This window comes from Geotrypetes seraphini, chromosome 2 (genome assembly GCF_902459505.1).
Source record: "Geotrypetes seraphini chromosome 2, aGeoSer1.1, whole genome shotgun sequence".
In the NCBI taxonomy this organism is placed as follows: Eukaryota; Metazoa; Chordata; class Amphibia; order Gymnophiona; family Dermophiidae; genus Geotrypetes; species Geotrypetes seraphini.
Window position 1 is genome coordinate 253,045,778 of NC_047085.1, and position 13,314 is coordinate 253,059,091.

Below are 13,314 nucleotides of genomic sequence, written 5' to 3' on the forward strand. Positions count from 1 at the left end.
TTTATAAATATGACGTAGCGAATTCCACCAAAATGTGTAGTTAAGCCTATTGTAATTTGGCGACCCCTGTCATAATTAATAAAAGCTTGTTATTACTTGATGAAATTTGACTTTTTGCTCTCATTGACATCCCGAACAGAATTGTATCATATGATAAAGCTACACAGTTTTCTAGTAAACAATTAATTTGAGACCAAATTGATTTCCAAAAGGCCATGATATAGGGACAATAAAATATTAAATGATCCAAAGTCCCTGCTTCCAGATTACAATGCCAGCATCTATTAGATCTAGAGCTATCTAACTTTTGTAATCTAACAGGGGTCCAAAAAGCTCTATGTAACAAAAAGAACCAAGTTTGTTTCATAGATGCTGACACTGTACATCTCATTCTCCAAGACCAAATTCGTGGCCATTGAGACGCAGAAATTTGATGCTTAATCTCAATGCTCCAAATGTCTCTAAGACCAGTCCTTGGTTTTTTATTCATATATCAATTTATACCACTGTGCGGCTTGATGTCCCAAGAAATCCGCCTGAAAGCATAAAAATTCCAGACTATACTGATTATTAAGATTTTTCCATTCAGGGAACCCTTCCTGAATAGCCTGCTTCAGTTGCAACCATTTAAAGCTTTGTGATTTATTAAGACCAAATTTATGTTGTAACGAGAACAAACTAAGATGGTGACAGAGCAGGACGCGTTTTTGTGAGCTCCTGATTTGGCGAGTGTATTTCTTTCTTACTACGTTTTTTCTTCATTCTTCTTCAATGCCAAAAAGAAGGGGAAGGCAGAGGATTAACCCTCTACCTCTGTCTGTAACATCCACACCGCGACAGACTGTAATGACTTCATTTACAGTCCCCTTGGCGACGGGCTTATCTGCTGCAGAGCCGCAGGAAAGGCTCAGCTTAGACAGCGTTTTTTCGCTGAGCCCAGCTGGATCTGACCCTCCCCCAGTGCCTGGAAACGCGGCTGCATCTATCCACCGATTAGAGGGCTCCCTGGGAATAGAAGGGAGGGAGGATTCGCTGCAGCTAGCAGGTTTGGAGGCGATTTCTTCAACAATTCCAACTTTGTTGAAGCCGACTGAGGTAGGAGCACCGAATGAGAGCGGTGGGGAGTCGGGAGGAGACATAAGCCGCAATGGAGTTCAGCGGCTGGAGCAAGATCTGTCTCAGCTGACCCAACTCAAGCCGCTTCTCAGACCACCGGTGGTAACCATGGACTCTCTTTGGACAGCAATTGAAAATCTTCATTTGATATGTAGCAACGTTATTTCTTTAACGCTTGGGCTCCCATTGAAAATTAATCAATTGGAATCTCAGGTTCAACTGCAAAACCAGAAAATTGGGGAGATTGAACAAACTATGCTGGAAGTCAAGACTTTTAACAAACAACAAGTTACAGATAAAACTTTTTATCTACGGAAAATTGAAAATCTTGAAAATCAATATAGGAGTCTGAATTTAAGGCTACTGAACTTTCCTATACCAAAACTTATGACTACAAGAGAGATCTTTAAAAATTTTTTGACTTCCATATTGAAAATTCCAGAGTCTAATATCCCTCCTATACAAAAACTCTATTTCCTTAAAAGAACTATGATGGAAAAGAAAGAAGAAGAAGAACAAGCACAGTTAGAAATCTCTGAGCTACTGGAATCATCTGAAATTGAAATTCTGGGTCGTGCTACTTTGATAGTATCTTTTGTTTTTCTTCAAGATAAGGACATGATTTTGAAATTATATTTTAATTTGAAGCAGAATTTCTATTTGGGGGGTAAAATTTATATTTTTCCTGATGTTTCACGATGGACTCAGGTTCGAAGGAAGGAATTTATTCAATATAGATCTAAGGTTATTTCTTTGGGAGCTTCTTTTCAGTTGAGGTTTCCCTGTAAATGTCTTATAAATTACCAACAAAATAAGTATATTTTCTTTGAACCAGAACAGTTGCGATTTTTCCTAGAAGGGAAAGGGATTTTCGATGCTCCTTAGGAAGTACAGGTTTATTCACGTCTGTTAATATTAGCCGAAGTTAACTGCTCTATTCTTTAAACATTTGTATTTGTTCCCCTTTTTCCTGGAAGGGTTTATTCACTTACTTTGTTCTCCCAATTGTGGACTATATATTAAGTTTGTGGAAAGTTTGTGTTTCAATGATATCGATGATATTTTTTCTAATTTTCTTTTCAAAGTTAATTCTTTGTCTGTAATTAATTGATAATAAATAAAGATTTAAAAAAAAAAAAATTTATGTTGTAACTGTGAAAAATCAAGCAGTTTACCATTTGAAATAATATCACCTAAAGTCCGTATACCTGCAATAATCCAATGCTTCCAAACGATTTTAAATCTGCCAATTTGAATCTTGGAGTTTACCCATAAAGATTGATTTGTTGATTTATGTATTGGATTAGGTGTTAAATTACTGACATAACACAATGTTTTCCATGTGTCCATTAATATTCTGTTCTCTTTATATTTTCTAGGCATCTTGATGCTAAGAACATGAGACAAATTTTAAGGAAACATGAGCCGCCATTCCAAATACAACCAATCTGGGACATTTTCCATGAGCTCTGGGAGGACCCAATACATACCCTGGCGTAAAATATAGGCTTTATGATACCCATAGAAGTTAGGAAAATTTACCCCACCCTCCGCAATTGGCTTTTGTAAAGATACTAAAGCAATTCTAGGCATTTTACCCAGCCAAACAAATTTTGTAAGAATACCATTTAGTTTTTTATAAAAGGACCCTTGAAAAAAAAACAAAAAACTGGTATCATACTCATTTGATAAAAATCACAGGCAGAATCATCATTTTAATAGTTTGGACTCTCCCCCACCAAGAAAAATGTAAAGGATTCCATTGCTAACACATTTCTGTTACTTTTTTTAATAACAATTTTTCATTCTCTTTCATTGTGTCTTCTATTGTGTTTTTTTATTCTAATACCTAAATACTTTAATCCATCTTCTTTCCATACAAATGAGAATGAATCAAATAAGCCTTTAGTACAATGCACATTAAGTGGAAGAATTTCTGACTTGCTCCAATTTATCTTATACCCTGAAAATTTTCCAAATTTTTCTATCAACTCAAGCAAGCATGGAATGGTAGTTTCTGGATTTCTCAAATAAAGCAGTATATCATCTGTATATGCAGAAACTTTATATTCCCAATCTGTACGGGGAATACCCTGTATCCCCTTTGCTTGTTGAATGGCTAATAACAAGGGTTCTAATACAATATCAAAAAGCAAAGGAGATAATGGACATCCTTGTCTAACCCCCCTCTGCAAATTAAAACTCTCCGATAAATTATTATTAATATACAATCTTGCAGCAGGGGAGCTGTACAATGTCTGAATCATTTGTATAAATCCCGAACCTATTCCAAACCACTCTAATGCTTGATACATAAAAGTCCACTCAACCCGATCAAAGAGACAGAGAAAGCTGGATCATTCATGGCTTTTGTTAAATTTAACATATGAAAAGCCAATCTGGTATTATTAGGGGAATGTCTCTTAGCAACAAATCCCGTTTGGTGCATATCAATAATAAAAGGGAGAGCCTTAGCTAAGCGTAAAGCCAATGTCTTAGATAGAAGTTTACCATCAACATTAATTAGCGAGAGAGGCCTGTAGTTTGAAACCAATGTGGGGAAATCTCAATAATAATAACCTGGGCTCCCTCCAATTATTCCGCAAGCAACTGAAAACCTGGCTTTTCACTAAAATGTAATTCTATCCCCCCTTACTCTTCTCTTCTATATATAAGTTCATGTAAACCTTTTTTCCTTCTCTTCCTATATTTTAAGTTCTTGTAAACCGTGCCGAGCTCCACAACATCCGTGGAGATGATGCGGTATATAAACTTAAGGTTTAGTTTAGTTTAGATTTCATGGGACACCAGGCCGCACAGTGGTATAAATTGATATCTGGATTTGTGAATTAAAAAACAAAACCTGGTCTTCAGGACATTTGGAGCATTGAGATCAAGCATCAAATTACTGCGTCTCAATGGACACGAATTTGGTCTTGGAGGATGAGATGTACAATGTCTGCATCTATGAGACAAACTTGTTTTTTTCTTTTGCATAAAGCTTTCTGGACCCCTGTTTGTTTTCAAAAATTAGACAGCTCTAAGTCTATTAGATGTTGGCACTGTCATCTTGAGGCTGGGACATTAGATCATCTTTTATTCTATTGTCCATTTATATTGTTATTTTGGAAATCAATATGGACCCAAATAAATAGGTGTTAGAAAATCCAGTGGCCTTGACATATGATACTATTTTATTTGGCATATCAATGAGAGCAAAAAGTCAGATTTCTTCAAAAAACAACAAGCTTTTATTTATTTTGACTGGAGTTGCCATTCAACAGATTACATTCAATTGGAAAAATCAGAACAGATTAAATTACAGTTTCTGGTGGAATTCTGTATGTCATATAAATAAAATGGAAAGAACATTAGCAATACAGAGGGGATATTTTGGTAAATTTCAGGAGGTTTGGGGACCATTAACAGACTTTTGTAATGAGCAATAAACATTTTCCCATAATAAGATAATTGAAATGAAGGGATGGAATGGGTGGCTGGGATGGTATTTTTTTATATTTTATTATATTTTATTAAATCATATAATGTATAAAATAATATAATGAATATATTTGATGTATTAGGGATGGAAAGGGTGGTTAAATTTCATGATTTCCAGATGATATTATATAGCAAATCAAGTGATGTTTTACAATTAAATGTTATTTCCTGTTACACTTGATGTAAGTTATAAAAACGAATTAAAAAAAAAATAATTAGTTCTTCCTTCTTCTGTTTTCTGCTATGTACTCTAGTCTTAATTATATGTGAACCGAGTCGAGCTCCACTGGGAGATGACCCGGTATATAAACCAAAGATTAGATGTCTTACCTGATGCTGGTTCCTCCTCCTCCTTGTTCCCTCTGAAAACAAAAGTGCGGGTTTTGAAAGATTATAGGGTCTTGCACAATTTTACCTTCAGGAGTTCAGCAGCTGTCCAATTCCTTTTATCAGCTGGAAAAGTCCTCAAAGGAAAAATGATTGTGTGATGCCATTTCCTATGTCTGCTGTCCCAAACTGTCCTGCAGGACAATTTGATGACTTGTCATTTCTAAAGCCCAAATGAAGAGAATTGAGCATCCCTGTCTGCAATTTTTCTTTATCCTATAGCAGTGTTCTTCAATGTAAGGCCTGGGGGACAATGGTAGCTTCTGGAGACTTCGGGATGGCCTTCATCATCACTTTGTTTTTGTTTTTTGCTACTAAAGAATGACACAGGAATGGGGAGCTGCAGTAAACCGCTGTATATCATTGGCAATGGGAAACCTTTAGGACGTATCACCATAGATGTGGGGATTAATCTTTTTACCGCCCACATGACCAATAAAAACTTTGTTCCTGTGGTTAAAAATATAACTGGCAGTTTACTGCAGTTCCCTGCTGAACCTTCTTATCTCCAGTGATGCCAGTTCTGGGCTTGCATTGTCCTTTCCTCCATTTCCTCCTCACCTTGACTTCTCCTGTAAGAGAGGACCCAATTGGTCTTCTCATCCTCTCCCTTGACTCCTCCTCCTCTTATACAGGAACTCAATTGCCACCATTGTCACAAGGCAACAAGCCATTTTGGGGGGTTTAGTTACAGCGGCGAGAAGAGGGAGCTGGACTCATCTGGAGTGAGTTGGCAGGCCGTGGTGGCAACAAGGACAATGCATAAGCCGGACAGCAGGAGCTAGAGCAAAGTGAGAGGGCAAGCTGGCGGCAGGCCTGAGAGTAAGTGTATAGTGGCAGGGGCAGGTTCTGGAGCCGGAGTGAGTGGACAGTGGCAGAAGCAAGCAGGCGGATAAGGACGAAGCTCTACTATATGCTGTAAGTTTTATTCTTTATATTTAATTTAAAAAAAAATAAACCTTAAGGACCACTTTGTCTTCTGCTTGCCTGCTTCTTCCCCGTGCTCCAGCCACGTTGTGTTGGGGGGAGAGGAAGAAGCAGGCAAGCTTTAATTTAGTAATGCCTCTTTCTTAATTAAAAATAAAAAACAAACCCCCCCCCTAAGGACTCTGTCTTCTGCTTGCCTGCTTCTCCCCTTCCCCCATCCACATTGGGTTGGAGAGGAGAGGAAGAAGCAGGCAAGCTTTAATTTAAAAATGTCTCATTTTTATATAAAAATAACCTAGAACTCAGTTTGTCTTCTGCTTGCCTACTTCTTCCCCTCCCCACGTTAATAAAAAGACAATCATACCTGTTTGAAGCTTGTATGGATGCTGGGGATGGAGCTCATAAGGACAAACTTTGTCCCCGCGTCATTCTCTATTTGCTATACTCTGACTCTCTACCCAAGCTAAGAGCAAACAGGGGGAAGTGGATGGGAGGAAGAGCTAAATATTTAAAGGATAAATAGATGAAGATAATGCATTTGGAAACTCCCACCTTCTTAAGGATACACACAACAAAAAATTTGAAGGCAGGCTGGCAAGGTAGATATTGTTGACACAAACTAATCGTCAATGTTGAGGCCTCACATGGGAAGACAATTTGGTGGCTCTACTTCAGCTAATTGAGATCCAAAGTGACCCTGACTTAAAAATTTGTGAAGACCACTGTCCTAGAGAAAAGACCATCTCAGCATACCTTGATGAGAATCTGCATGTCATCCAGGTCCTTTCCATCCCACTTATCAAAGGGTTCCAGCAGTTGCAACCGTTGACTAGTAGGACTGACATCTACCCGTTGTCCACTGCCATCCTTAGGAGGATCCTGATACGTGTCCTGGCCAGGGTCAAAGTCCTGGAGGGAAAAGATGGATAATGTAGCATTATGACACAATATTTAGTCATGTAATGACTTTGAACAGCTTGTAATGGAAGTGAGATGCCTTGGTATTTTACCCTTCATTTCTCTCTGCACCTATCTACACCACCACCTAGGTGATCTCAATAGCTAATGCTCTGCATTATCTTGCTTACCTGTAACAAAAGTTTTTCAAGGACAGTAGGATATCACTCTTCAGAAGCGGTTGACGTCTGTTGGAGCCAAAGGCTGGAACAGTGTTTCAAAGTTGTAGGTTATTCTAGAGTGCTCTACAGTTAATCATCAGGACTGGATTGAAGATTTTGGTTTCTATAACTGGGACTAGAGGGTAAGAAGGATCCTCCTTTGGAGCTGAACAGCAAAGAGAGCCTGCTGGAAACTGGAAAGCAAGGATGGGGTGCTTCTTTAGAGTGATATCAGTAGATAGCCCTAAAACAAGCACATAAGGAGTTCCCACCTCAATTCAGTAGGTGACAAGGAGCACCAAGTCCTTGGAGAGATGGGAGAGTTTGTGTAGACTGATATTCTGCTGTCCTCTGAAACCTGTTACAGGTAAGCAACTTTGATTGTTTCTGGTAGCAACAGGTCACTTACAATTAAATCATTTATATTCCACTATTTCCAACAATAGTTCACAGCAGATTCCATACAAAAAACAGGATTAACTAGGACACGTCTGTTAAACACAAGGCCCTCCTGGCGGTTTTACATGACCTGTTTTATTTGGCCATTTTATGTGCTCCTGAACTTCCCCTCACAGCCCAGCATGCCATCCCTCCCACAGCCAGTCCAATGTCACTGTCATGATGAAAAATTTGCCAGCCTTGGCAGCAATTCAGCAATGTTGTCTGTGGCTCCCCTTCCTGCTTTCCATCTGCTGTGGTCCACCCGAGCAGAAACAGGAAGTTGCACATCATTGGAGACAAGACTACGGCAGACGGAAAGCGGGAAGAAGAGCTGCGGATGTTGCTGAATCACTGCTAAGGCTGCCAGATTTTTCTGCTTGATGGCGACATCGGACTGGTGCGGGAGGGAAGACATGCTGGGCTATGAAGAAAGAGAGAGAGAGAGAGAGAGAGAGATGAAGGGAGAGAGGTTGGATCTGGGGTTGCGTGGAGGAAAAGGGAAAGAGAATAGTTGGAAAGAAATGGTGGACTGGGGGGGAAGGAAGGCATAGAGATGGGATGGGGGACAGTTAGGGAGAGAAGTTGGATCTGGGGATGGAAGGGAAGGAGAAATGTTAGGTCTAGGGGTGGAAGGGAGAGAGAGATGCAGCATCTCTTATTTTTCCTTCCATCTCATTGCTCAGCATCAAGGGGGGAGGGAAGAAGAACAATAGAAAAGAGAGGGAGCAAAATGCTGGACTAAGGGGAGAGAGGAGGAGAGATGTGGTAATGGGGAGGAAATAGGAAGAAATAGGAGGCTGGGAAAGGAGTGCTAGGGACTGAGAGGAGATGGAGAATTGAGAGGTAGCTGAAAATTTAAAAAGAAGGTTAAGAAAGAGGGCAAGATTTGAGTGGATAGAGGCAGAAAATAAAAAGTTAAGAAAGCTGAATGGGAAAAATCAATATGTTGGAGACAGGCATAAGGAGGGAATGGAATACGAGAAAAGAGGAGAGAAAAAAATGGACAGCAGACACTGGAAAGAGAATTAGCTGAAGATAGACAAAATGCAGAAAGAAACTGGGACCAAGATGATGAAAAACCAAAATATCCAGACAACAATGTAGAAAAAATTGTTTTATTTTGAATTTATTAACTGGAATATGTTAGCTTTGGGATATGTGCATCACAATTATTTTTGTATTCAGTGGCGTAGTCATATACAGCTGATTTGGGGGAGGGGCTGGAGGGCAAAATTAATGGATGGGCACCAAAGTTTCTCCCCGTCTGAGTACAATTTATAAATACTTGAGCTAGTGGGGATTCCCAAGCCCTGCCAACTGAAGACATCTTCCTCCAGTCTAGCAACCCAAAATCTCCAAGCTTTGCAGCCAATGGCAAAATCCTCAAGCTGCCACTGCTTTCATGTATGCATGAAAACCAAAAGGGGGGCAGGGAGGAGGGGAGGTAGCTGAAGAACTTGGGAAGTTGGAGGGGGCCATCAGTTGGTGAGGCTTGGGGATCCCTACTATGTACAGCAGGGGAGATGTTCAGTTTGAGGGAGCCTAAGCTCAAAGTGGGAGGCCCAAAAAAGCAGTACTATTTACCCTGACTGAACGATCCTTCATATGCGCCACTGACAGCTGATTCAGCATCCCCTCTCTGATGAGGCTCACCTCTGAAGAGGCTCACCGTAGCTGTAATAGAAGTGAATGGGAGAACCAGCGCATCCCTACTCATCAGAGTAGTGATGCGGAAGCCTGTGGCTGCTCCCACTGTCAGCAGTGCATGTGGAGGAACACTTTAATGAAGGTTTATGATTAGATACTGTAGCCAGCACTGTAGCCCTAGGCTGGGACTCAGCAGTGCCTCCAGTGGCTACCAACAAAAAGTGCACCGGCGTACAACTCAGACTGGAATCACCCTGCAGGATTTTTAAGGAACTCAAACAAAACACCAACACAGTTGTTTGAATGGCAATCAAGAAAATTTACTTTGCAAAATAAAGTCAGAATGGCTCAAACAATCAAAATGGCTCAGAGTTCGTTGCAGCAAATAAATGTTCAAACAAGGAAAAACAAAAAGAAGGCAGAGGGAAAACCCCTGCCAGCATTCAGGATCTTTTTTCTCAATGACTTGGTCCGGACTGTGATATATTCTTTCACAGGGCAGCTTATATCCCAAACTTCTTTTCCCCCATTTCTGCTCCACAGCAGAGCTCAGGTAAATGTAGTTCACAGTATTCCAAACAGTGTCTGTAGAATATGCTTTTTCACTCCAAGATCCTTACTGAAAATACCAAAACATAAAGCCTCCAGCCTACAATATATCAGGGCTGGAACAAGAGGAGTGCAATAAGTTTGCCTTTCCAAAAGCACAAAAACAGATTTCAAAACTCCCTCCAGGATGTAAGCAAACTTCTCCCCCTACTTACTCTTAGCTCTACTCCCAACTACACAGTTCAGACAGTCGTTACAAAATGACTGGAAGCAGGAAAAAGAACCCAGCCACAAAAATAGGAACAAACACTCACAGTCCTTGCTCAGTCTGAACTGGTCACCACTCCCACATCCATCGGTTCTGGAATCACAACACAGCTCCTCAGCAGGCAGCTCTCCTTGTAACTCCATGGGAGTTTCTTCATCCGTTACTGGTAATTCTGGAGGGGTTCCAGCTTCCTCCACCTCCATGGGGACAGAGCCATTACTCCTGCTTGAGCCAGGCAGGTCCTCCTGGGAGAGAGCCCTCAGCTTCCTCCCTATCCTGCCTCCCAGTTTGTTGAGGGCTGCTGGCCTTTCTAGGGGAGGGACATGCCCTGATCTACCTGAGTCAGCAGGGATCTGCTCCTCTCTTTGGGCTCCCCCTGGTGGTGACCTAGATAATAGGACCTTGGCTTGCTTTCAGGTCCTGCTTCTTTCTTGCTCCCTTGGTGGGCTACATATTACTACAGCAGGAAAAAGAAACCTTGCAGAGAAATTTAGACAATATGTTTCTAGGCATTTAATCTAGAAGGTGGGGGTGGTGTATGTATGAAAGACAATTATAGAGTCCACTCCTGGCAAAAGAAAAGATGTGAAAGTAATAAAGATTGCAACATAAACAATATCAGCAACTCATTTCTTAGCATTACAACGGAAAGTGAAACGAAACAAAAATCTATACGAAAAAGGAGATTATTGCTGAAAAATAGCTGGAAAGCGATGACCACAAATGCTCTCAGTCTAAGCAACAAAGTTCATGATCTGCAAGACCTGATGATAGAGGCAGATCTAGATATTGTCGCTATCACAGAGACATGGTTCAATGAATCACATGGATGGGATGCAAACATACCGGGATATAATCTTTTTAAGAAGGACAGAGATGGTCAAAAAGGTGGAGGAGTAGCTCTCTATGTAAAGATCAATATCCAAACGACCAAAATGCAAGGGACCTGGGGAGAGGAAGATGTGATATGGATCACTCTGAAAAGAGAAGATGGAACTTCTATCTACGTGGGTGTAGTCTACAGACCTCCGACTCAATCACAGCAAATTGATAAGGATCTGATTGTGGATATCCAAAAGTTTGGAAGGAAAGAGGAGGTGCTACTGTTGGGAGATTTCAACCTGCCAGATGCGGACTGGAATGTTCTGTCTGCGGAATTGGAAAGAAGTAGGGAGATTGTGGATGCCTTTCAAGAGGCTCTGCTCAGACAAATGGTGACGGAACCCACGAGGGAAAAAGCGATATTTGATCTGGTTCTCACAAATGGAGAGAGTATCTCTAATGTTCAAGTGGGTGCTCACCTGGGAAGTAGCGATCATCAAATGGTCTGATATAACGGCTAAAGTGGAGAGTGGCTGCACGATACTTACAGTCCTAGATTTCAAACATACAGACTTTAATGCAATGGGAGAGTACCTGAAGAAAGAGCTGTTAGGATGGGAGGACATAAGAGTAGTGGAAAGACAGTGGTCTAAGCTGAAAGGAGCGATTAAAATGGCTACGGACCGTTATGTGAAGAAAATCAATAAAAACAAGAGAAAAAGGAAGCCGATATGGTTCTCCAAACTAGTGGCGGAGAAAATAAAGGCGAAAGAGTTGGCGTTCATGAAATATTAAAAAAACCCAAGAAGAGGAGTGCAGAATGAACTACAGGGTGAAACTGAAAGAAGTCAAGAGAGAGATACGTCTGGCGAAAGCACAGGCGGAAGAACAAATGGCTAAAAATGTAAAAAAGGGAGACAAAAATTTTTTCAGATATATTAGTGAAAGGAGGAAGAAGAAAAATGGAATTGCTAAACTAAAAGATGCTGGGAACCAATATATGGAGAGTGATGAGGAAAAAATCAAATGTGCTAAACAGATACTTCTTTTCTGGGAGGTGAGAAGCTGATATGCACGGATGGGGAGAGGGACCTTGGAGTGATAGTGTCCGAAGATCTAAAGGGGAAAAAGCAGTGTGACAAGGCAATGGCTGCTGCCAGAAGGATGCTGGGCTGTATAAAGAGAGGCGTAGCCAGTAGAAGGAAGAAGGTGTTGATGCCCCTGTACAGGTCATTGGTAAGGCCCCACTTGGAATATTGTGTTTAGTTTTGGAGACCGTATCTGGCAAAGGACATAAGAAGACTTGAAGCGGTCCAGAGGAGGGCGACGAAAATGATAGGAGGCTTGCGGCAGAAGACATATGAGAAGAGACTGGAGGAAAGGAGGGACAGGGGAGATATGATTCAGATGTTCAAATACTTGAAGGGTATTAACGTAGAACAAAATCTTTTCCAGAGAAAGGAAAATGGTAAAACCAGAGGACATAATTTGAGGTTGAGGGGTGGTAGATTCAGGGGCAATGTTAGGAAATTCTACTTTACGGAGAGGGTAGTGGATGCCTGGAATGCGCTCCCGAGACAGGTGGTGGAGAGTAAAACTGTGACTGAGTTCAAAGAAGGATAGAGGATTTAGAATCAGAAAATAATATTAAATATTGAACTAAGGCCAGTACTGGGCAGACTTGCACGGTCTGTGTCTGTATATGGCCGTTTGGTGGAGGATGGGCTGGGGAGGGCTTCATTGGCTGGGAGGGTGTAGGTGGGCTGGAGTAAGTCTTAACAGAGATTTCGGCAGTTGGAACCCAAGCACAGTACTGGGTAAAGCTTTGAATTCTTGCCCAGAAAAAGCTAAGAAGAAAAAATTAAAAAATTTAAATTGAATCAGGTTGGGCAGACTGGATGGACCATTCGGTCCATGTTACTATGTTACATTCGGTCTATGTTACTATGTTACATAGAAGATGACGGCAGAAAAGGGTCACGGCCCAACAAGTCTGCCCACTCTAATGACCCACCCCCTAAATTCTTCCCTGAAGTGATCCCACATGCTTGTCCCATTTTATCTTAAAGTCCAGTGTGCTGCTGTCCTGAATTACCTGCAGTGGAAGACTATTCCAATGATCAACCACCCTTTCAGTGAAGAAGTACTTCCTGGTGTCACTATGAAATCTCCCACCCCTGAGTTTCAATGGATGTTCTCTTGTCGCTGTAGGTTCTTTAAGAAAAAAAGATATCCTCTTCTACCTCAATATGGCCCGTGACATATTTGAACGTCTCAATCATGTCTCCCCTCTCTCTACGCTCCTCGAGTGAGTATAGCTGCAACTTACCCAGCCTTTCCTCATACGGGAGATCCTTGAGTCATGAGACCATCCTGGTGGCCATTCGCTGAACCGACTCCATTCTCTGCACATTTTTTGATAATGCGGTCTCCAGAATTGTACACAATATTCCAGATGAGATCTCATCATGGATCTGTTCAACGGCATTATAACTTCGGTCTTCCGGCTGACGAAGTTTCTTCGGATACAACCCATCA

At 41.1% G+C, this 13,314-nt stretch overlaps 1 protein-coding gene across 2 annotated transcripts in view; it reads right to left on the reverse strand.

Annotated features, from left to right (window-relative positions):
* The window catches only part of ACO2 (aconitase 2), a 183,014-nt gene that overhangs the window by 46,633 nt on the left and 123,067 nt on the right, over positions 1–13,314 (reverse strand). For both annotated transcript variants that reach the window (XM_033929388.1, XM_033929389.1), the window contains exon 14: positions 6,685–6,840. In XM_033929388.1, the coding sequence (XP_033785279.1) occupies positions 6,685–6,840 (156 nt within the window). The remainder of the gene's footprint in view (positions 1–6,684; positions 6,841–13,314) is intronic.